The sequence below is a fragment of the Nicotiana tabacum genome, chromosome 10 (genome assembly GCF_000715075.1).
Source record: "Nicotiana tabacum cultivar K326 chromosome 10, ASM71507v2, whole genome shotgun sequence".
In the NCBI taxonomy this organism is placed as follows: domain Eukaryota; kingdom Viridiplantae; phylum Streptophyta; class Magnoliopsida; order Solanales; family Solanaceae; genus Nicotiana; species Nicotiana tabacum.
In genome coordinates this window covers 137,113,556-137,139,252 of record NC_134089.1, presented here as the reverse complement: position 1 = coordinate 137,139,252, position 25,697 = coordinate 137,113,556, and the positions used below count along the sequence as shown (strand labels likewise).

The window sequence follows — 25,697 nt, the reverse complement described above, 5'->3', positions numbered from 1 at the left end:
AGACAAATAGTGCGGAAATCTCTCTTTATTTTTTTATTTCTAGATTTGAACTCTCTATGGTGTTCTTCCACTCTCAATATTTCAGAAAATTTGTTTCTATATTTTTTACTCTCTTCAAAATGAATTCTGTCCCTGTATATTTGTGTATCCAGAGTGTATATCGAGTGTATACTGCTCTCTCCGCCCCCTCTTTTCTTCTTCTCTCTATCTAGTTTTTCCTCTTTTTTCCACCTCTTCTTCCTAAATTTTCTCTTCTATTTATATCAAAATTTTTGAAATTTTCAGATTTGTTTTCTTATTATTTTATTATTCTTTTAATTAAAAGAAATCTCACTTACAAATTGCTTTTATTTTTTTAGAAAAAAAAATCCCACCTTTATTTACTTTTATTTTTAAAATTCCAACTTTAATTACTTTATCTTATTTAAAATCCTACTTTTTATTTTTTTAAAAGAGAATCTCACTTTATTTAACTTTTCTTTAAAAAACAAACCACTATCTTTTCTTTTTCTTTTAAAAATGCTACTTTCAATTACTTTAAATTTTTTAAATTTTCAGATACCTTTATATTTATTTTTTAATTCCAACCTTATTTTACTTTTAAATTTTTTAAAACTTTTTACTTTTTTTTAAAATTTTCTACATTCTTTTACTTTTTTTTATTTTTTTATTTTTTATTTTTTTAAAATCATTTCCATTTCCGAAATTACTATATATATATATTTTTTTTAAAATAAAAATAATAAATAAAATAAAATATTTTCGGATTTTTTTTATATATAAAAAAAACAAAAAATAAAACTATTAATAGTGATAATTCACTTTTTATTTTTTATTTTTTTGGTTTTGTTTTGTGTTGGACAAAAATGAAGAAGGGGTGTTGGGTTAATGGAGCGGACCGGATCGACCCGGTTTGAAACGGACCGGGTCATGGGGAAAGTTGGGCAATTATTTGGGCCTGTGGTTTGAAATTGAAGAAGTGGCCCAATCCGATTTTTCTTTGTATTTTTGTTCTCTTTTCTTCTTTTATTTTTCTAAAACTAAATTATAAAAGTACTTAAATTATTATTAAGAACTAAATTAAGTTATAAAAGCGCAAATTAACTTCCAATAACAATTAACGCACAATTAAGTAATAATTAAGCATAAAATTGTTCATTTTGACATTAAATGCTAAAAATGCAAAAGATGCCTATTTTTGTATTTTTTTATTAATTTAACAAATAAACATGCATAGACAAACATACAAATAGTTACACAAAATATCACAAAAATTGCACACCAAGAAAAATTATTTTATTTTTTGAATTTTTTGGAAGTAATTCTCATATAGGGCAAAAATCACGTGCTTACAAAAAGTTGACCCAAAAACTGAGTATAGATGCAAATGCCCCTATTTCAAGTGACCTAAAGAATCTCGTACTTGTAATATCGAGTATGAATGACGAACAAGGCCTCGTCGGCACCTAACTATTTGGTGGTGTCAAACATTACTTAAATGGTAAGGCGAATGGTTTGGCCATTTCTATCAATGGAATAGAAATTAGATACCAAAAATGTGGTCAAAATGGAAATTTAATTAAGTGTATGAAGACAGTCAAAAGGAGGGTGCTATTTGTACATCATGGTTCTTTACAATTTTGAATTTAAGAAAATGACTTTTTTAGAGCTCTTATATGTAAAAGACAGACCTATTATGTGTAAAAATAAATCTCTCATGTGAAAAAAAGGTAGGGTCATAAAACTAAAAACAAATTTGTAAAAAGCCAAAAAACCAGCAACAAGAGCGGAAAGCTCATTGGGTGAGTTTTTGAACCTTAAATTATCTCGGTACAGAGAAATTACAATTTTTAGGGAATTCTACTCTCTAAATCGAATTGAATAGGGGATCACCTCATTTAAAAAGTTTTAAGTTAATGAGAGAAATTACATATTTATTTGATTATTATGTAAGTCTGTAATATATATTCTGCCTTGCATATTTAATCCTTTTTTTGAATAATTTAATATGGTGGCATCGTGACGGGATCGGCTTAGCTATAGTGATGCTAGCTCCAGTATTTGTCAATAGTCCTCTTGATGAATGCCATATGGACATACATTTATTTAGTAATTATTTTTATTTATTTTATTAATCTAGTAATATAAAAAGTCTAGTAATTCTATTTCTTCTCCACTGCCACACAGGTGACCCAACACTTAGCTTGCTTTTTCTTCAACAATGAAGCATACACGCACTGCTCTTCAAAATTCCAAAACAGAAAAGGAAAAAAAAGAGCTTCTCTCTCGCTCTGTTGTGATAAAAAACAATCAAAATAATGTTTTCTCTTTTTTCACATTACTAATATCTTCTAGCTCGTGTTTTCACCTAAAATTCAAGAAACTTTATTTTACTGGAGCTTAAAACACTCATTTATTTTTTCTTAGATCTGGATGAGTTAATCTTTTCTTTATTTAGAATATACGGATCGATGTCTATTTGAAGATTCTGTGGAGAAGTGTTATGTTTGTTTGTAATGGAAATATAGTGGAGATGAGAGAGATGAGAAATAAGGTTGTATTGTGGATCAGGCCCAGCCCGGGACCGCTTGCAAACGGGCCAAACGGGCCGGTCCCTACCGGTCCTAAAAACCCACAGTGGGCAGATCCTCACCAAATAGCCCGCGAACCCGAGACCGTTTAGCCCGGGACAGGTAGGCGGGCCTGGGCTGGTTCAACCGGGCCCAACGACTATTTTCCAATTTTTTTTTTTAAAAAGTCCAACGGTCTGAAATTTAAAAAGTAGCCGTTGGCCTGCAATTTTAGCCGTTTGGCATTTTCAAAATAGTCATTTGGCCCCCAAACTTTGTTTTAACCACAATTTTTTTTCTCAACTATAAATACCCCCTCATTCTTTCATTTTTACTCACAAATTCATCAATCTCTCTCTAATTTTATTCTATAATTGCTTACTTTATTATTGCAATTTTCGTGAAAAATTTTGAAATTGGTGAATTGAAGTATTCAAGTCTTCAACGATATTCAATTTTCAAGAAGTTGTTCGTCAATTCGCTAAACTCGTTCCAACTCTTAAGTTTTAATATTATAGTTTTGTTTCTTTTAGTTAGTATAATTATAATTAATATGGACTTTTCTTTGAAAAAAATATTTGGTGGTAAGGGTAAGAGAAAATCTAAAATTGGTGAATCTAGCCGCCAAACTACTACTCTTCCCCCGACTCCCCGATCCAGACCTGTTACCCGTCCTCCTCCACCTGTTATTCTTGATAGTGATAACCCTTATTTTCAATTTTTCGATAGTCAATTTTGCCATGATGTTGCACCAGGTCAACAATTAAATGATGAAATTATGAATGCTTTTTATCCTAATCAAACTATCTTTGAAAATAATGAGGAAAATGATGATTTAGATGAAACGCAACCAGATTTAGATGATACACCTACTAGTCATGTTAATAACCCAACTGATAATAATTCAAATGATGCCCCGCCTGACCCTCATGTAGTAACTCCTACTTTTAATAAACAACCTTCTAAATGGACCGAAACATCTCTTGTTTGATACTTTTTTTACTCAACTAAGAGAATAAAATAAGGCTAAGTGTGAAACTTGTGGGTCTTTGATGGCTCATAAATATACTGGAGATCGTAGCGATACGGGTACTTTGACTAGACATATAAAGAAACACCCTAGAGATAAAGCTAGATATTTACAAATGAAAGCTGTGCAAGAGGGGACAAGTGTAGATACTACGTTAACTCTAGTACAAGGTCAAAACTAGTTCAACCGGGAATTAACATTGTTACCGGTGACATTTTATATTATGATCCAAATAAAGATCGTGAAGAATTGGCAAAAATGGTTATTGTTATATGCTTATCCTATAGTTTTCCTTCTAACCCTCAATTTGTGCATTATATTAGAAGAGTTTTTAATCCTACTTATAAAGGATGGAATCGCGCAACCATAAAGAACGATATTTATAAATATAAACATAAATATGAACAATATTTGCGCTATTTATTTACTCATATAGATTGTCGCATTGCTATTACTACTGATATTGGTAGAAGTGGTAATGACTGTGATTATCCAGCTGTTACATGTCATTGGATAAATGAGGACTGGATAATGCAAAAGCGCATTATTGTTTATAGAATAATTAATTCACGCCACACAAGTAAGTTTATTGCTAACACAGTTGCAGATATTTGTAGATATTTTTGCATTAGAGATAAAATAATGTCGGTTTCAATGGATAATGCTTCTAGTAACACTTATGCTATAGACTTGCTTACAACTACACTAAATCCTGCATTTAGTAATATTTTTCATGTTAGATGTATTTGTCATATTTACCATTAATCGTCGGTGATGGTATGAAAATTTTAAATGCAGAAATTGAAAGGTTAAAATGGCTATTAATTGGCTTTTTTATTCAAACCGTAGAAGTAGACTTAGAGAATATTTTAAAAAATGTGATGAATTTGGCCTTAGAGAAAGAAAGGTTCCTAAACCTTGTCCGACTAGATGGAATTACATGTATGAAAGTTTCGTTGTTGCATATGAATATAGAAACCCAATAAACGCAACGTATAATGCTCGTATTGGTGGTGTTGGTGGTGATGATGATGATGATGATGAGCACCTTATAAATCAGGACTGGACTAATGTTAAAATGCTTGTAGACTTTTTAGAACAATTTTATGTTGCTACAAATGAATTATCTGGGCAATATTATCCTACTATTTCTAACTGTTTAGTTTATATTGCAGCACTTGCAGATTTATTTACTCAATTTCAGAGGGTGGGGTAATTTATCAACTTGCTATTGATTCTATGAAAGCTAAGTTTAAAAAATATTTTTTCCCTATCCCCCCTATTTTTGGTGTTGCTGCCATGTTAAATCCTACAATGAAATTAGGAGGTCCTCACTTTTGGTACACAAAAATTTGTAACGCTTTATCACTTTCAGCTGAGGAATTTGCTACACTTGGAGATGCAAAAGCCTCAATTAAAATAAATGCTCAAACAATTTATAATGCTTATCAACTTGCCTTAGATCATGCTAGACCAAATGTTCCAACTCCTACTTCGTCTAGTTCGCAATCATCTAAAAGAACTGCGGGCCTAAAAGCCCTTAGTTCTTGGACGGAGTTCAGGGATTCTCAAGGTGATAATATTGGTGATAGTTCATAACTAAATGAGCTTCAAGTTTATTTGTCGTAGGGACTTGAATTAGAGAATCCCGACGGCTCCTTCAATATTTTGGAATGGTGGAAGGACAAACAAAAACACTATTCGGTTCTTTCAAGGATGACTCGAGATATTTTAAGTGTCCAAACTTCAACAGTGGCATCGGAGAGCGCTTTCAGTCAAGTGAGACTTCAAATCAGTGATCATAGAGCGTCTATGAGGGAGAGCTTGGAAAAATCAGTACTCTTCAGAGATTGGATCCGTTCGGAAAGAAGAAATTTTGGACTTGTAGAATCACAACCGGAGATAGACGAAGTTTATGAAGAAATGCTAGCGGAACTTGCGCAAGATGCTTCTTCGCCTGGAAGCGGTGATGAACAAGCTTTTTTTCCACCACAACCAACGAAAATTCCTCCGGACCTTGAAGGATTTATGAGATATGTTAGAGATAATACATAGACTAATATGTAACTTGTATTTTGGCACATCTTCCTTAGTTTTTTTTTCCTTTTAATGGTGGTATTAGTACCTTGTTGTGCTCATTCCATTGGAGAGAGAAGACTAAGAAAGATATTGCCATTTTTTGTTAATGTCGTAATAATAAAAATTATAAGACATTCCCTTGAATATTTTTTTGCAATTTATTTTGTGTTTAAATTTGATATAGTATATATATTATATATCTAATACATATAAACTATATATATATATCTAATACATATAAACTACATATATATCTAATATATACTATATATATTTATATAGCTATATATAAGCAATATATATAAGCTATATATTATATAAGGCAATATATATACATACTATACATATATATATAGTTTATAAGAAATTGCCTTAGATAAAAAAAATTCAAAAAAAATAGTCCAGAACACTTAGGCCCGTGGGCCCAATCCATTTAGCCCGGGACCATGTGAGCTTAGGTTCATAGTGGGCCGGTTCCACCCATCCGGACCGTTTGGCCAGGTCCATTGATCCCATTTAGGCCTGGGCCCGGGCCCGAATACAGCCTTAATGGGAAAAATAAAAAATGCAAGAGTGGGCAATACACATTCCTTTGTTTTGTTACATTTTGGTTAACAATTGTCACTCAATTAATGAAAAAACTAATCTAGCCTTTAAAAATAAATGTATGTCCACATGGCATTCATCAAGAGGACTATTGACAATTACTGGAGCTAGCGTCACTGGAGTTGAGCTGATCCCCATCGTGACCAAGTTGTGTTATACGAATTATTATCTGAAAGATTAAACTATTAAAGAAAAAATGTATTTACCATTTTATTTGGTGAGGAAATGGGCCTTAATGACTTTTTATAATGTTGAAATTAAAAAAGTATATTTCTTATGTGCAAAAGATAAATATGTAAAAGCAAGTTTATAATGACCCATACAACCATTTGATATGCTTGTTTAATGAATGATTATCTCTACTTTTTCGAGAATATTTTAAGATATTGAATCTTTCGTTAAAAAATATGTTTTCATTAAAATTAATACTAAAATATTTGTCTTTATTGTTCACGAATATGTTAAGATACTGAGTTACTTTTTCTTTTCAATTTTTTTTAAGAACAATCTCGATTCAGAACTTTGACTTATCAACGTCACATTTTTGTAAAATTTATTATAATTATTTTTGTAAGACATAAATTTTATAAAAAAACTATTGAAAAAAAGGACAGCTCGATGCATTAAGTTCCAACAACTTACGCTAAGGCTTTCCTTCAAAAAAAAAGTTATTGAAGTTCCACTTATATTTTTAAAAGAGAAACTAAAAATAAAATCCAACTTGACAGAATGTTTCATGCTCCTAGTTAAGATTAATGGCAATTGCCATCGACCAAAGATTGGCTATCACAAAGCAACATGGGTATTAATTGGCTGATGCAGACTCAAGAGGGTGAGAATTGCCAACCTAAGTCCAGCATCAGCCTTCTGCTGTTCAAATTTAATGCAGTAGACAATTACGTCTACTTGTATGGCCCAGATTTCTTGGCCTGTTTCTTCCAACGGTCAAGATCTCTTTAACCTCAACTGTATTCCACTTACCATAATCCTTGGTCAAATCAATTGAAATTGTTGCCCTCCTTGGTTTTTTAAATTATTACTTTCTCTATCCTAATTTATAGGCTACCTTTTCCTTATTGATGTTTAAACTTTTTAATTTTTATCGTAAATTTGAATATAAAATCTTTAACTTTTATTTCAAAAAATTTATATATTTAAAAACTATGTAAAAACAATAATTAACAATTTAAATATTTTAAAACTTTATGAAAGAATCACTATCAAAGAAGAATTCGTTTTACTTTCGAAATATGAACACCTTCCCATTAAATGAAACGGACTGAGTATTACATAGCATGTCGGTGAAAAGTGAATTGAAAGAACTAGTAATTTCTTTTACGCAGGGCTATAACTCAACCTTGTATTTTCTCGAACGTCAAAGAAAAATATAGATGTTGGAGAAATAGTGTTTTAAAAACCATTCCCCTCTTTAAATGTGTACCTGAATTAAGAAAAAATTCGTACCTGATTTTTATATAAAAAAAAACCCATTCTTCTCGTTTTTGGTTATACTTGATGAGCTTTTAAATTTTCTTGACATAAAGAAAAATCAAATATAATGGTAAAGACGGTCCAAATTAGCTTTGAGTTATACGTTCAAATTCCAATTGTAACATCTTAAAAGGATTTGAATTTCTTTGTATAAATTTCTGATTTTACCACTGACTTTTCTATATATCAGGAAACCGAGTCAATGATTAATGCGAGAAGTGAGAATTACAAGAGGTGGAATGTACATGAATATTACTAGTCTATCACTAAGGTAAAATTTTGTGAAGGGAAGCGTTACCACAAATTAAGATAAAGATTGTTACTGTGTGATTGAAATATTACGATTTAAATCATAATAATAATTTAGTATAAAAACTAAATAAAGAAAATTGCATACAATAAACTCAATAAGATTCATGACTTCATGAAACTTAGTATAGACCGAACTAATTTGTGACTATGATAAGATTTTGTATCATCCGAATAACCACAAAAAAAAAAAAAAAATGAAGAAGGTTTTCATTCTTCGAACATGAAGATAAAAAAGAAAAAAACATAACGAAATAGATGTTGACCAAAGATTAAAAAAATGATTATCCTTCTGTCCTCAAGATGAAAAGTGAGCAGCGTGCCATAGTGATGCCCCAACTGTCTCTGCATCAAACTTTTACTGTTGCTTCTCAGTTTCAGTTTCACACCTATAAATACCTTCAACTTTTGCCAGTAATGAAACCTCACCACAAAAACATCTAACTACCCCAAATACGACACTCAATTTCTCTTCAAAAAACATGGTTTGTTTCTGTTTTCTAGTTGATCAAACAAAGCAGGTGTGCAAGAGCAAACCGGCGGCTGGAACATGTTCCCGGTGCGGTGGTGGAGCAAGTGTTGCTGATATGAAAACTGCTACTAGGTTCTGCTTTGTACCTTTCTATTGGAAAAACTGGAAAGCTATTGTCTGTACATTCTGTGGTGCCATTCTTCGCTCTTACCGATGAAATTAATATCGTGTTTGAGAACGAGACGTAGTTTCTTATATCATCTTGGACAATCATCCACTCACGAACTAGGCTGAGGTCCATTTTACTAATTAAAATATAGTGTGTGTTGCAGCTTCTTCTCAACAGGCTGGATGAGTAATTTTTGTGCTAGTTTTTTTTTCCTCATTTTTCTTCTTAATTATTCTTTTTCCCCTAGGCGTTTATTTTTTAATTTATTACATGATGATTTAGATATTATTTTAAGAAGAAAATGTACTAACAGCTTCTATTGTAAATATATTCAGAAATATTTGGATCTCTATAATTCTTCTTTCGTTTTCTCCTTTTACTCGGTGTCAATCTTGAATCTGTCTCGCATAACAAAAGCTAATTGATGAAGGAATAAGCGATTTGCAATTTATATCATTGTAGCTTCTTTTTTTTCTCTTGAAAAAATCATACCCCTTTGTACCATTTTATATTCTACTTCTTTTTGTTTTTTGTCACTTTTAAAAAAGACACATTTTTTTATTTGAAACTTTAAACTTTTAATTTTGCTCTTGACCATATGCTCTTATAATCACAAAAATATCATAACATATTATTATCAAAAAAAGAATATACCATAACATGATGAAGATTAAAAGTTATAACAATACTTTTTATATGTGCAAAAAAAACTTATATTTTGATACGATAATCTTAAAAGGGCAGGCCAGCATACTAAGCTCCCGCAATGTGCGGGGTCCAGGGAAGGTCGGATCACAACGGTGTCCAGGGAAGGTCGGATCACAACGGTCTATATTGTACAAAGTCTTACTATGTTTTTCTGTAAGAAGAGGGAGTAACTTTTTGGTTGAATAAGGTATAAATACTTCAACTGCCAGTCTGAGCTGGGAACTGCAAATATCACTGTGTTATAATTGGCCGGCTAGTTCGAGCAAGGTAATTTACTGCTGATCTAAACCAGAAAGATACTAACATCCAAAATAATAAGAAAGAGGAGATGGTATTTAAACCAACCATTCAATACACAACAACCTACATACCAAGTTTTCTTGTTTAATCATCAAAGTAAAAAATCCAGCTAAATTCGTACTCTGGCAGCTAAAATAATAAAGAAGGAAAAGATCGAATAGCAGTAGGTGTAGGCATTAGTAGAATGAATATGGTCAGGTAGATCACATGCCAAGTGCCTTACAACCGAAGAAAATATAGCTGTATTGTGTTGGTGTGTTCATAATAAATGCACTTTTAGTACCCGGTAAATTCTTCTTTAATTTGTTGGTAAATTATTTTTCCTTATTCTCACCCAGAGGCGGAACTATATATGCTATACAGAATGCCCGTCAAATTCCATTTATACATGCATGTCTTTAGAAAATAGTGATATATTAGTAGGGGCACCCTATATACAAAGTAGATTTTGGTTGAATCCAGAAGTGCATCCGTGACCTTCAAATCCTGGGTCCACCTCTGTTTTCATCCGGTATCTGCATTAGGCTAAGATTAATTTGGATTTTCGCCAAGTAAGGCTTTTTTTCAATGGAGAAGTGCTTCCAATCATGATTTTTTTTTTTTTTTTAAATTTTCAAGGCTCGAAATTGAAATTCTTAATTAAGGGAAAATGAATCTTATACATACCACTACAACATTTGAAGATCGTGTTGGTAGTATTAAATTCCAATAAAAATCAAACAACTTGTTATGCAACTGCACTTTGCACAATTGGCTAAATAGACAACAGAGACATGCCATAGGAAAATCCACAGTATATGCCAACATCATGCGATTGGGAACAGTCAAAGCCAGCTTTTTTCATTAATATTCTTGTTGGTGGGTCATTTCAAATACTAATGGTTGTAAATATATAGCTTCATGATTAAGGTATCATTTTTCTTGTGGGAGGCAAAATTCAAAATTTTAATTTAGTTACATTATTTCTACAACCATTATTTTGTTTATGACAACAAGTACAAACTTCTTGTATGCATATATATAAAAGAAGATAATGAAAAAAAAAACTGGTACGGAGTACTTTCCCTTTTAATAGGTTTTATATGGCGTAAATTTGAATTAGTTAGGTCTCAATATGGATATCGTTAACTGACATCATATGGAAACCAAAAGAAAAAAAAAAACATACATAATTTTGTCTGCGCATGCGCTACTTGTAATGTCATTTACTCTTGCATAGCATAGTAATGATAGTTTAATTATGCTACTGACACCGATACTGATTAATTAGTTTCCAAATATAAGTACACAATGTGGAATACACATTTATCAACCATATATATAGTAAATGATATATTTTGGAGCTGGATATAATTTCTTTAGTATATGTCTAGTTAAATTACAGTTATAACTAATCACTTTGTGTCATCTTGATTAAGTTTAATACCTTTGCCTTCATTGAGAATTAATCTAATCCGTTATTGGTATTAGGACAGAGCTATAATATTAGGTACCGGTTCATAAGAATACAATAATTTTTGCTTAGATCCTTTGTTTGTATCATAAAATTAGTTAAATACATAGAAATATTCAATTGTCAATCCAAAAATTAAAAGTGAGTTGTGACTGTAGGAGTGGAGCAATGATTTGAAGTTTATGGGCTCGTGATTCTAATTATTTTTAAGTTACTGAGTTCTAAATTAATAATTTGTACATATTTAATGAATTTCATCAAACAAATACAGGGTTTGAACCAAAGTTATTAGGTTCAGCCGAACCCGTAACTCGCTCTCTAGCTCTGCCCCTGATTGTGAATTCGGTGGTAAATTCAAAATTCATAGGTTTCGAATCTTAACACCACCTCTGCAGGCTGCAGTTGTGCATGGATGATGGATTGGTATGGAGTGATGGGTTGCCATCTTTCTGCAATATTACATGCAGTTCATCCGCGTGAAGAGTGTATGACTTTGTGTATAAAATATTTATATCTTCTGTGTCAGCTATAAGAAGAATAAAATTAAAAGTTGGAGCTTTTATATAGTCAACAAGTTCCTTTATAAATCTCAACTTGTCCACTGTGCTAAAATTAATTAAGTATCCTCTGATTTAACCAACATCAGTAATTGCATTCTGTGGACTATGATCTGAAGTAAATCTTGGATTGGTTAATTGAAAGCAGTCATTATATAATTGTTAAGTAATCAAGAAGATTTTTTAAAAGGTGTTATAAGTAATATTTAATTAATGGTAATAACCCCAACCCCCATCTCCCCAACAGTAAATTTTGGCTTCATAATGACAATATAATTGAACCTAAGACCAAACCATTGTCTAATTCTTTGCCTTTTCAGACCAAATTAAACAACACTTGACGATATTAGTTTCCATCTAGTATAGTCTCTTGCTAATAAATGTTGAAAATTTTCTATTTCAAGGAGTCCATGTACTTTAGATCACTTTCACGTAGGGACAAATTAAATTACACCTCATCCTTCAAAATAGGAAAGTGTGGACATACTAATACAGTGTGTGGTGTACAAATTCAATTAATATTTCGTAAATGAGTGCAAGTCCTTTTTCCATATCATGTCATTATAATTGATCATTAAGTCTTTTTCAACTTAATGAAATCTTTATTTCTCCAACGTACATGTGGATGACAATTTATCAACTCCATTTATGAAATGTATCATACAGAAAACGATTATGTCACTGTATATATTATTGAAAAATTCCAAACTTGTCATTAATCTGTAGTTAATATTTCAAATGAGCCTATGAATTGTTGAAAAGTCAAATTCAATATTGTAAGTGCAAGCCGACGTTCCTAATATGAAAGTAAAAGCCGACCCGAAGTAGGAAACGAAAAATCTAATGCTATAGTCGAATTGAAGACTTTCAACATTCATGCTATTTGAATGAGCTTTCAATATGAGGTGGAGACTCTATGTCGTACACAAAGAATAAACGATCTAAGAATATCATCCCAATATATTTTGGTACTACTAATTACAGTGTAGAAATAACACATAATTAAGAAAGGAATTATGATATTTTGATGGTGTAATCCTTTAGTTTTCCATTGACCTTTCCTTCATTTACAATCGACCCTTTATTTTATTTTAACTTCTTTTTTTTTTGGCAGACTTGTTATCCTGTGAGTGATTATGGAGTGATGGGTTGCCATTTTTTCTTCAATTATTACAGGCAACCAGTTACGTGTAGAGTGTTTTGACTTTTTTATGTATAATAAAAAATTTATATGTTTCCTGTGTCTCATGCCAAACAAAGAAGAGTAAAAAATACACATTATTAGAGGAAGAAATTAAACGGTGGGTCTTTAAAGGCTTCATCAGAACTGGACCAAAGGAGATTAAAATAGAGCTTTTAGTCAACAAATTCACTGTAAATTACCAACTTGTCTACTCTCCACTCTGCTAAATTAAATTAGGTTTCCCACTAGGTGTTCGGGATTCGTGCTGCATAAGGCACATTTAAGGGAAAAACACTCCCTAATAAGATTTTTTCTATACCCTAGGACTTGAACCCAAACCTCGATCTCGTTTAGAATGAAGAAATTCCATTCATCCCACCACAACCCAGATTGGTGCATGCTAAACTACATAACCTAATTGCAAGATAAACTAGTCCTGTTGCAGATTGAACAACTGTCAGTAACTGTATTCTGTGGACTGTGATCCAACGTAACTGTAGCTATGGTTGGTTCAAAGCACACTGTTTCCTGAATAATCACAACACTTCCTACTTTATGCCACGCCAAAAATTATAAAGAAAACTATTTACGGGATGGACCTAAGTTATATATTCTGATAGTGTGATTCTTTTTAACATTATCCGTCTAGTTTAATCTGCAACAATAAGTTAGCGATCACTTATATATAATTTTTAATTAATGTTTATCGTAAAAAATATCTTTAATTACTTTATACATGACATAATTTTATATGCATTTTTAATTTTATAAAAATGAATAAAACGGCTGTACAGATTAAAATAGTATTCAGGTAGGTCCTTCGAAGTTAAGATTGTGATGTGAGTGAAAGAAAATCTTATGATATTCAAAAATTGCCTCAACTTCGAGGCACTTTTTAATCCAATAGATTCTTTGAGATTTTTTTTTTCCTAAAAACTTTTCAACGTTTTTTTTTTTTTTTTGAAAAAATCCCACTCCGAAATCATTGGCGATCATCCCAACCCACAACTTATAGAAAAGTCAATTTTAGGGGTGATTATTTGAAAATATCTTGTGTTTGCAAAGTCAATAAAAAGTAGTCACTATTTAAGACGACAATATGAAAAGTTCCAGTAGAATATGTTGGATTATGGAACTCCTGCATATAAATTTTTAGTATATTATATTGGAACTCCACCACAATATGATAGAATTTCATATGTAAAAAAATTCGCACTTTAATATGTTATGAATATTTTTATTTAGATTTTATTTTTACATAAAAAAGTAATTAATTTTGAAAATATAGCTAATTTTCTATTAGCAATTTTAAATCAGACTATTTCTGATTTGTTCCTATAGAAAATGTTGCTTCATGATGACAATATAATTGAGCTTGACTATTCTGTAATAGCTAGCTTGACTTTTCAGATACGATATTGTACAAAACAACACTTGACAATTCAAACAAGAGCAGTATGTTGCTAAAACTTAGGTGTTGATGATATTCTATTTTATTTTGTTTGGTAGGTGTTAATGACATTTTAGTTTAAGCACTCCATTACTTAAAATTACCTCGTGGGGTCTAAAAAGAGTAACGTAGGGATTATTTCCTCCCCAATGATAACTAAGAAACCAGTGCTTGAGTCCCCTTAATTCCTAAATCATGGCCTTATCATTGATCGCACAAGTCATTTTCAACTAACTAATGCAATCTTGATTTCTCTCAACACGAACATGTTGATAAAATGGCATGATCTCCATTCATCAAATATTTTATCTTTTAGAAAATGAGCATGTCCATTGCTGGGCTCTAATAAGGGCAGCACTGGTTTATTGCACTTAGGGCCACCTAAATATTTCAAAAATTCAATCTTCTCAATAATATATTGAGACGCCAAACTTCTAAAATCAGTTTATTTTGAGAAGTGCTTTTGGTGAGAAGCAGTTTGTGTTTGGTTAATTAATTTAAAATATACTTTTGAACAGTAATTAGTGTTTGGCCAAACTTTTGAAAACTGCTTCTAAGTGTATTTTTCTCAAAAGTGCTTCTCAGAAAAGTGCTTTTGGAGAGAAGCTACTTTTTTCTGCTTCTCAAAAACTGCTTATGTTTCTCCTCAAAAACACTTTTTTTCCTTCCAAAAGTTTGACCGAACACTTCAAATTGAGGCCAAAAATGCTTTTGCCCCCCAAAAAGTTTGGCCAAACAGGCTATTTGTCTCTACTCTCTTTACTTTCTCTCAAATCGTACTTCTAAACAAATTAGGATCCAAAGATAATTGTGATGCAAATCCATTCCCTCAATGTACTAGAATACTCTAATTACTTTTATTAATTTTGCCAATTATTCCTTCTTACCAAACTCTGATTTAACCCCCACCCCCCAAACCATTGGCGGAAGGGGTGTCAAACGACACCCTTTCGCGAGACAAAATATATATGTATATATACTATGTATTGACTTCCCTTAATTTTTTAGTATATTTACTTTTATATATTTTAACACCCCTTAATGAAAATTCTGATTCCGCCACTGGTCCAAGGTAACCTTAGGAGTTAAGATAATTTTATAAGACCCTTGTGATCTTTATTTATGTCTTTGTCTGTTTATATATATATATATCCAATACAGTGGATCCCTCACTATTTTCGTATGCTTTTCGATGTTGTTTATATATATATCCAATACAGTGGATCCCTCACTATTTTCGTATGCTTTTCGACTATTATTTCTTTTGCACAAATAGCTGGTCGAATTTATTATTTATTTATTTTAATCGGTATACATGTATTATACACGTATATATATATATATATTATTTATATATTACATACATTATCTGCTTTTTTTAGTTTTAGCTGTTGGATGAATGACTATTTTGGTTAGTTTTTCAACCATAAAATCATGGATCCACTGTATTGGGCTAGTTGGGCTGGTCCCTCTCCCAAAATTGCCTTGTGGAGAATGGACAAACAAAGGAAATGGCCCGTGGTTGAAGAACATAGAAGCCCAAACCCAAGCCCGGTTGATTCCCCATTTCCCTTTTTTCCAATTTATTTTTAGGCCTTCTAAATTATTATTCTGTGTTAAACCCTAGGGTTTAAGATGCTTTCGCTTGCTCAACAAAAGCCTCAAAATCCGCACATCACTCTTTGTATACGTTTATAAAGTCAGTATCTTTCCTATTACAGCAACTATGTCAAAGATTTTGAAAACCCAAATTTCGTTACTTGAACATGGTGTATCCCACAGGTGATGAGGTTGAAGAAGATAAAAAAATTCAACCCCTTTCAGACCTTGACAAACAAAACGACCCCTTTAGCCTATCTGTTCCTGATTTTGACGACTCTTTTTTGACTTCTGCTGATTTTGATTCAATCAAAGATTTAATCTTGGATAGCCCTATAGCTGAAGTTAAACAAGAACCAGCTGAGTTTGGTTCTGAACAAGTTGAGTTTAGCACTATGGATATGAATAATGAATTGGGTGTTTGTGAAATTTCTGAAAAATATGAAGTTCAAAAGGAGGTTTCTGTAAAGTTGGATTCTTTGAGTTGTTTGAAGGTGGAAAAGAGAGAATGCGGAGAAGTGGGGAACTTGGATTGTATAGTTGAGGAGGGGATTGGGAAAGTTAGTATAAATGGGACAGAGGATGAAAGAGTTGTTGACGAAGATGGAAATAGTGTGAATATTGCTGAAGCTGATATTGGCAATTGTAGCATTGTCAGTGATAGTGTGGCGGCTGTCGTTAGCAAGAGTGAGGAGAGTGATGAAGTTGCCATCATCAGTAATAGGGCTGAGGAAAGAAGTGTTGATGAGACAAGTACAGTGAATGGTGACAAGTTAAAAGGGGGTGAAGATGGGAGCAGTAGTGATACCGAATCTGAAAGTGAAAGCTCAGCCTCTTCATCGGAGTCTAGTAGCCATGATGATGGGAGTAGCTCGAGCGAGGAAGAAGAAAGGGAGGTGGATATGGAAGAAGGTGAGATTGAGGCGTCTGATCCCGATGAGATGGTTGCTTGGAATGAAGATGATGAGGACACTGCTGTTAAGGGACCAATCAGGTCTAAGAATGAGGTTCAGGTATTAATTTATCATTTCATATGTAATTGCTAATGCATCTGAATTACTAATTGTTGCAGCTTATCAGTGCTTTATTTGTCTGCACCTTATGGATTGTAACAGAAAAATGACTAAATTTCAGCTAAATATTCAGAAAAGACACCCAGCCTTTAAATTAAGGATTATACAAGAGATGATGCTCTAATCGGTGCCTGTAAAGCATGGATATTAAAATAGGCAATCATACATTATTTATTTGAAGAGCAACCATGTCAATGAAAGATGAATGGGCTTTTTCGAGTAAAAGATGACTGCCCTTAGTATAGCCAATTCTGGAACTCAAATCTTTGATCATTGTTATAGACTTGAAGCCAGAATTGCTGACTTCTGTATATATCTAAAATTGCAAACCGGATAGCATTTGATTGATATCTTGATATTCTTTTTGTATTAGTGTATGCGTGGTCTAAATATGTAACACCGGAACTTGGTGGGATGTGGAGTTCATCTATCTCCCTTTATGGATCCCAAGTCCCAGTTATTTGTCATACCCATAGATAAAGTGGCAAACACTGTAAAGTAAGTTTTGGCTGACACAAAGCTAACACCATAACTAACCTGATTGTCGTTCCAAAAAATTCAGATTGGTTCTTCTTCATTTTCCTATAATGACGTCTCTTTATTTTATTTTATTTTAAATTGTTGGAATTCAAATTTGGGCTTTGGTTTGCTAAATAGGGGAGAGCTCTAGAAGAATAGCTCTGAAATACCTACAGTTTTTCTGTGGGGTGCCCTACCAATCTAAAGCCTTAAACAGCTACCAATCTAAAGCCTTGAACAGCAAATGAAAAATGGCATCATAGTACGGATTTGTTGCAGTTCTAAGGGCTTTTTTCCCTTTTGAAAGTAATCTCGGTTCCTCTATTTGAGCCAGTTTTTGCTTTCTAGAAGCTACCCACTTTGGCTCTTTCATTCACAAATTCGCCTCCAAACGCCATTACATGTTTTTTTTATCATTTTCGTTTTCTCTGTAAAAAAAAGTAAGTTTTGGCTGACCTCCAGGGGTTATCATCGAAATAGGTCTTCCTTTCAGCATGATCCACGGGTTGATATGGTTGATGTGAACATGACTACATGAGCATGTTTCTGTATTTGCAAGGAACTAAGGATAATAGAAGAGCTAATCAGGTAATTATTATGTGACAAGAAAAGTGCTTACAGCACAAAATATCTTTAGTAGACCTGGGTTGGGTAACAGTAAGCAATGCCTCAAACTTGTCGTGAAAGCCTTATACTACAGGAAAAACAATGTCTGTAGGGAAGTGGCACTATTCATTGTGGATTAGGTGTAAAAAAGAATCCAGCTTAAGCTCAAAAATAAATTGTTGTTGTGTAGTTATCTATATAGAATGTTGTCAAGTACTTCAACGTGTTCGATATTTTAGACTTTGTGGTTTAAACTCCATCTCCAATTTTCACAAGAGTCTGGTTTGATGTTTGGAAGACCGAGAATGTTACGGATGCCTTTATTGGAAAACAGTATACAAGGCGTGGAACCATTCAGCAGCAACATTAATTATGCTATTTTATTTTTATTAGCTTTTGTTTCCAGTTATGGTATTATGTTAGGTTTTTAATTCTATTTCAAATATGTTTCCTACTTGGACAAGTTTTCCTATTTTATCTGTAACCTCTATTTAAAGAGCAGTAATGCTAGAAATAAAGACACGCAGAATTTTCTTTTAACTCCAGAGGTGCGAGACTCTCTCTCAACGAGTCTTAAGGTTGGAGCTCCCTTTGACGAGCCCCACAGATCTGTCACCATAGGTCGTTCAAAGGGAAGAAATAAAAACAAGAAAAAGACCTCGTTACTGGAAGAGGATTTTCCTGTTAATCGCCTAGTGACACGATCCTTAACCCGTGAATATAACAAATTGGTACCAGAGATAAACACTATGGGCGATGCCAGCGAATTAAGAGTTCTTTTACAAGAAATTCAGCAAGCGAATGAATTAAGAATTGCTGCAATTGAATCGCGAATGGAAGCTCGGTTACAACAAGTATCGCAACAACTGGAGGAACTAATAAGCGGGTCCAACAGAAGCCGCAACAAAGAAACTGATGATGGCTTAGCAGGCAGTAGTGCTATTGGCAATCGAAATACCAGAATAGAGGAGAGACCGAAATTACGAACGGGAGGCGGAATTGTGCCACGATATACCAAGCTTGACTTCCCCACCTTCGATGGTTCTAGCGACCCGCTGGTATGGCTCCACCGTTGTGAAAAGTTCTTTGCCAATCAACACACTGCGGAGTTGGATAAGGTTGGTCTGGCAGCTTTTCACATGTTGGGCGAGGTTCAACTCTGGTATTTCAAATTGGAACAGGAAAAACCCACACTCATGTGGGGAACATTTAAAGACTATTGTACTCTCAGATTTGGGCCACCTTTACGTGGCAACCCATTGGGGGAGTTGGTGAATCTTAAACAAATAGGGACCGTGGAAGAATATCAACGCCAATTCCAGGGGCTGCTAGCACGTGCTTGTACGGTGCGGGCAGATCAGCAGGTTGACCTATTTACGGCAGGATTAAGAGATTCAATTCGACTAGATGTAGAGATGTTAAGTCCTCCAAATTTGGCGCAAATGATGAATCTGGCACGTGCCTATGAGAAAAAGCAACAACTTACTACCAGCCTCCGTCGAAGTTATGGAACATCTATTGGTATGAGTTCAAAGACCAACAATATTGGATCAATTGCAAACTCGAAGATTAACTCTGGCCAAGGAAATTTTACAGCAGCAAATTCCAGTACCAACAGTGTGAATTCACCATTTATTAAGAGGTTGTCACGAGTCGAGATGGCAGAAAGACGGGCAAAGGGTTTGTGCTCTAATTGTGATGAACAATATGAACCTGGACATCAATGTAAAAAATTATTTTGGTTAGAAATTAGTGATGAAGAAACCATGACACAAGAAGCGGCTAACGAGCCAGAAATATCCCTGCATGCCATGACAGGGAAGCAAAATGCTAAAACCATGCAACTACAGTAATGCAAAAACATTACTGAGTTTGGTCGACATAGCAGCTCAACATCTAGGGCTGCAAATCCTACCTAAGTCATATTTGTATGTCTCGGTGGCAAATGGAGAGAAGGTTCCTAGCACCGGAATTTGTCAACGGGTTCGGTTTTCTGTTGCTGACAACTTTTTTGTGGCTGATTTTTATATAATTCCTGTGGGTGGCTTTGACTTTGTTTTGGGAATTAAGTGGCTACAAACATTAGGACCTATACTATGGGATTTTGTCTCTCTTACGATGACTTTTAAACTAGCTGGAAATTCAGTCACCTTACAAGGGCAAAGGCAACCAGATGAGCCACAACTACATCTTATTCAAGCACCATCTGAACAACAAAACTAACTGGATGATTTATTATCCGACTTCAATGTCATGTTTCATGATCCAGTAGGGCTGCCACCTCTTCGCACGTGTGATCAGAGAATTTGCCTCCAACCCGAAATAGGGCCCGTAGTGGTCAGACATTACCGATATCCTCACTCACAAAAAGACGAGATAGAAAGGCAATGTGACCAGATGTTGCAACAAGGCATTATTCGGCCAAGCCAATCGCCTTTTTCCTCACCGGTGCTATTAGTTCGCAAGCAAGATGGAACATGGCATTTTTGTGTGGATTACAGAGAACTTAATACCATAACAATTAAGGATAAATTTCCTATTCCAGTAGTTGATGAATTGTTGGATGGACTACATGGAACTCGGTTCTTTACCAAGCTGGATCTTAAATCAGGTTATCACCAAGTCCGCATGCATCCCAGGGATATAGAGAAGTTCGCTTTTCGGACTCACCATGGGCACTTTGAGTTCCTAGTCATGCCATTTGGTTTAACAAATGCCCCATCCACTTTTCAAGCATTGATGAACGAGGTATTTCGTAAGTGTCTGCGCTTGTTTGTCCTAGTATTTTTTGATGATATCTTAATCTATAGCAAGTCTTGGGAAGAGCATTTAGGTCATATTATAACTGTTTTTGAGTTACTACGGGCTCACCACCTCTGTTTAAAAAGGTCCAAGTGTTCTTTTGGGGAAAATCAAGTGGCCTATCTTGGTAATGTAGTTTCAGCGATAGGTGTATCAGCAGACACAAGCAAAATTAAGGCAGTTGACAACTGGCCCCAACCTCAATCTATCACTGCCTTGAGGGTTTTTTTAGGACTAACAGGCTATTACCGGAAATTTATTCGTGACTACGGACAAATTGCAGCTCTCCTCACAACCATGCTCAAACGGAATTCATTTAATTGGACAGAGTCAGCCCTAGCCTCCTTTACTGCTCTAAAACAGGCTCTAGTGGCTGCCCCGGTTTTGCAATTGCCTAATTTCGATGAGGAGTTCGTGGTGGAATGTGATGCTTCAGGTGTGGGAATTGGGGCTGTTCTACAACAGAGGGCTGTTCTTCAGGTGATCGGCATTTTAAATTGCCTGTTATGAGAGGGAACTAATAGGATTGGCTAAAGCTGTTCAGCATTGGCGATCTTATTTGTGGGGGCAGCAGTTTCTCATCCGCACAGATCATTATAGCCTTAAATATTTGCTAGAACAACATCTCACCACATCCCCACAACAACACTGGATCAGTAAATTCATGGGCTTTACTTTTCGGGTTGAGTATAAGGCTGGAAGAGCAAATGTAGCTGCAGATGCTTTATCTCGGCGTGATACAGATGAAGGAATGCTATTCGCCATCTCACAGCCACGAGTTGTATTGATTGACGAACTGCGAGTAGAAACTCAACATTCTGCAGCTCTCAAAGAAATTGCAGCCAAGATAGAGCGCCAAGAACTGGGTAAAGATTGGTCTATGCGAGACAGCCTTATTTTTTACAAAGACTGAATTTATTTGCCTACAGAATCTCCCGTGATAACTTCTGTGGTATCTGGAATTCACGATAGCACTCATGAAGGTGTTCAGAAAACACTGCAAAGATTGCGTAAAGACTCTTTTTGGGAGGGTATGAAGTCCACTATTCAGGACTATATTGCTGCCTGCCAAGTGTGCCAACGCAACAAGGCTGAACACTTATCCCCAGCCGGCTTGCTTCAACCGTTGAAACTGCCAACACAAATTTGGGCTGACATTTCTATGGATTTCATTGATGGCTTGCCAAAATCATTAGGAAAATCAGCTCTTCTGGTAGTAGTCGACCGTTTCTCTAATTATGCTCATTTCCTTCCTCTCGCACATCCTTATACTGCTGCTAGTGTTGCTGGTCTCTTCTTCAACCAAGTTGTGCGTTTACACGGCCTACCTGAATCTACTGTCTCAGATCGTGATGCTCTTTTTACTAGTTACTTTTGGAAAGAGCTTTTTCGATTGTGCGGCACCAAACTAGCTTTTTCCTCAGCCTACCATCCGCAAAGTGATGGGCAAACAGAGGTTGTTAACCGCACAGTTGAGATGTACTTGCGTTGCTTTGTGGGAGGACAACCGAAGCAATGGGTGAACTGGATTTCCTGGGCAGAATTCTGTTATAACACTTCCTATCATACTGCATTGCGTGCTTCACCTTTTCAGGTTGTCTATGGGCGTGATTCACCTCATCTGCTTTCCTATGTTGCAGGATCATCTCGAGTAGATGCTCTGGATCAAGCCTTGATTGACCGGGATCTAGTTCTGCAAGAAATTCGCAGCAGACTTCAACAGGCCCAACAACGCATGAAAGAGGTTTATGACAAGGGTCATCGCGATGTCGAGTTTACTCCGGGTTCATTGGTCTGGTTACGGTTGCATCCTTATCGACAACGCTCTCTTGCTGGCCATAAACACCATAAGCTTGCTCCTAAGTTTTATGGTCCTTTTTCAGTGGTACGCAAAATTGGTCAAGTTGCTTATCAACTAGCTTTACCATCAGATTGCAAGCTTCATGATGTCTTTCATGTTTCCCTTCTCAAACCTTTCAAGGGAGAAGTTCCTACCGGTCAGCCTGCATTACCCCCTCTGGAAGATGGCAAGGTTGTGTTTGTCCCAAACACCATTCTCCGATCCCGACTCAATCGTGGAAATTGGGAGATTCTTGCTCAATGGTGTGGATTTTCAGCTGATGATGCTACGTGATCTGGTTCAGCTTCGTGATGCTTTTCCACATTACAAGCTTGAGGACAAGCTCTTTCTCCAGGAGGGGAGTGATGTTAAGGATGCCTTTATTGGAAAACAGTATAAAAGGCGTGGAACCATTCAGCAGCAACATTAATTATGCTATTTTATTTTTATTAGCTTTTGTTTCCAGTTATGGTATTATGTTAGGTTTTTAATTCTATTTCAATTAGGTTTCCTACTTGGACAAGTTTTCCTATTTTATCTGTAAGCTCTATTTAAAGAGCAGTAATGTTAGAAATAAAGACACGCAGAATTTTCTTAACTCCAGAGGTGCGAGACTCTCTCTCAACGGGTCTTAAGGTTGGAGCTCCCTTTGACGAACCCCACAGATCTGTCACCATAGGTCGTTCAAAGGGAAGAAATAAAAACAAGAAAAAGACCTCGTTACTGGAAGAGGATTTTCCTGTTAATCGCCCAGTGACACGATCCTTAACCCGTGAATATAACAGAGAAGATGCATACAAATCTGGAGAATGGCAGAATGTAGTTTTGAAGAAGAAAAAAGACGGTCTTGTTTCTGCTCTATGCCTGTCTACTTATCCTTAGAAGCTAGAAGGACATCTTGATCAGTCCCAGTTTGAGATTAATCGATATTTCAGAAAATGTAAAAACAAATCAAGTTTCTTCTCTTCATGGAACTCTGACTTGCATCCAAGCAAACTTCATTTTAATGATCTGGTTGCTTAGGTAATATTTTATGCTGCTACTCGAACTCTATGATATTACTCTATGGTAAGAAGTGACGCTGTGGATTTGCTTTTCATGTTTTTCTCAACATGCACAATATTCAGTCTTCTTGCTTCTGCAGGCTCTACCCCCAGTTCCTGCAGTGACTGTAACCTTACAACCACATCACCAGATGCTGCCTGTAGGAGTTGTATCATCGGTGAGACTAAAAAGCTAAAAAGCAAACAACGCAATCTGATCTTTTGTCTTTTGCTTCTGTTTTATTCAACTTTGTTATCTATGTATGGTTTGACAGATCATTGGAGCCCAAGTTGTAGTAGAAGGGGTGGAGAAGCATACTCCTCTTTACGACGGTTCTATTCTCTGGATAACAGAAAGCAGATCTCCTCTAGGTATAGTGGATGAGATTTTTGGGCCTGTCAAGAACCCTTACTACATTGTAAGATACAATTCTGATAACGAAGTCCCAACTGGAATCAACCCGGGCACCTTGATCTCTTTTGTCCCTGAATTTTCCGAACATGTGTTAAATGACAACAGTCTTTACAAGAAAGGGTATGATGCATCTGGTGAAAATGATGAAGAGGTGTCTGAGGCGGAAGAATTTTCAGATGATGAGAAGGAGGCTGAGTACAAGAGAATGCTGAAAATGAAAAAGAGGGGTGCCACAAATGACCAGAAACCAGGAAACAACAAGGACAAAAGGAAACCCAAAAATAAATCTCAGAACTGGAAACACAATGAATCTGCGGCTGCAGATGTGCAACGTGAAAATGCTAGGCCACCAGTCGACCAAAGTCAACGTTTTATCTCAGCTGCTGCTGGTTCACTGGATCAAGGTGTTCATCCAAACTCCTCGTTTCAAGGACATGTACAGAGTAGTAGGCCTCCATCAGCCCCTCCATTTCCTTCTATGGAAAAAGCCCCTGGTCAAGCAGCACCATCAGCTGGAGTTTGGACGAATGGAATCCCATATCAGCAGCCCCAGAATATGGGCTTTCCTAATGCACTGCCGACTATTGGCATGCCATGGCCACAACAGATTCATCAACAGCAAATGTTTCCAATGCCTTCGCCAAATGCAGTACCTTTTGAGCAGCAAATGAATCCAACTCTTTCGTCCAACTTTATCTTCCCAGCAGGTGGCCAACCAAATTTTGGTGCCGGGCCATCATTTCTACCTTGGCCTGCATTAGGACAAAATGTTTTTAATCAACCACAACTGTCAATGGGTCAAATGGCTCCTACACCCTTGATTTTGGGAGGTCAGGTACCAGTGAATGGACCACAAATGGTACAGAACAACAATTCACAACCAAATGCTGCAGGTCCAGGCGGCTATATACACGGCTCTCCAAACTTCAATCAAGGCACTCATTCTGGTGGTGGTCGGAGAGGGAATCACAGGGGTGGTGGCCGTTTTAGTGGTAGGAGAGGCAGGACACAACGTAACTGAAAGGTGAAAAAATGTACCATTGATACCATGCACGGAGAAAATTACTCTTAACTTCTATTAAAAATACAGTAGTAGTAGTAGTTGTAGTAGGTTTCCGAGTTTGCTTCCCATTTTCCTTCAGGGATCAAGTGTGTACAGGGATATTCACCTTTTTATGGTTTCATCAAATGTAATGCATTTTGTCCCAAATTCTAACTGTTTGCTTTCCAGCAATGCTCTCCTAGAAAATGCAGACGATGCACAAAGCAGTGGCTAAGTAGTTCCACTTTGTTCCATCTGGCTAAGTGGATTTTTGAAGAGAGACGTGCAAGTTGGATAATCATTCTCTTATTGTACTATACTGTTACTGGTTTGATAAATTTATCAGCTGAGAAGTCTCATGAAATAAACAAGCTAGACACG

At 35.2% G+C, this 25,697-nt stretch overlaps 1 protein-coding gene across 1 annotated transcript; it reads left to right on the top strand.

The window, feature by feature from the left end:
• Positions 1 to 15,836: 15,836 nt before the first annotated feature.
• Positions 15,837 to 25,484, top strand: LOC107788464 (uncharacterized). Its single transcript, XM_016610146.2, has 3 exons — positions 15,837 to 16,989; positions 23,961 to 24,038; positions 24,135 to 25,484. The coding sequence occupies exons 1-3, from the start codon at positions 16,144 to 16,146 to the stop codon at positions 25,293 to 25,295; spliced, it is 2,085 nt and encodes a 694-aa protein (XP_016465632.1). The 5' UTR covers positions 15,837 to 16,143; the 3' UTR covers positions 25,296 to 25,484.
• Positions 25,485 to 25,697: the final 213 nt, after the last annotated feature.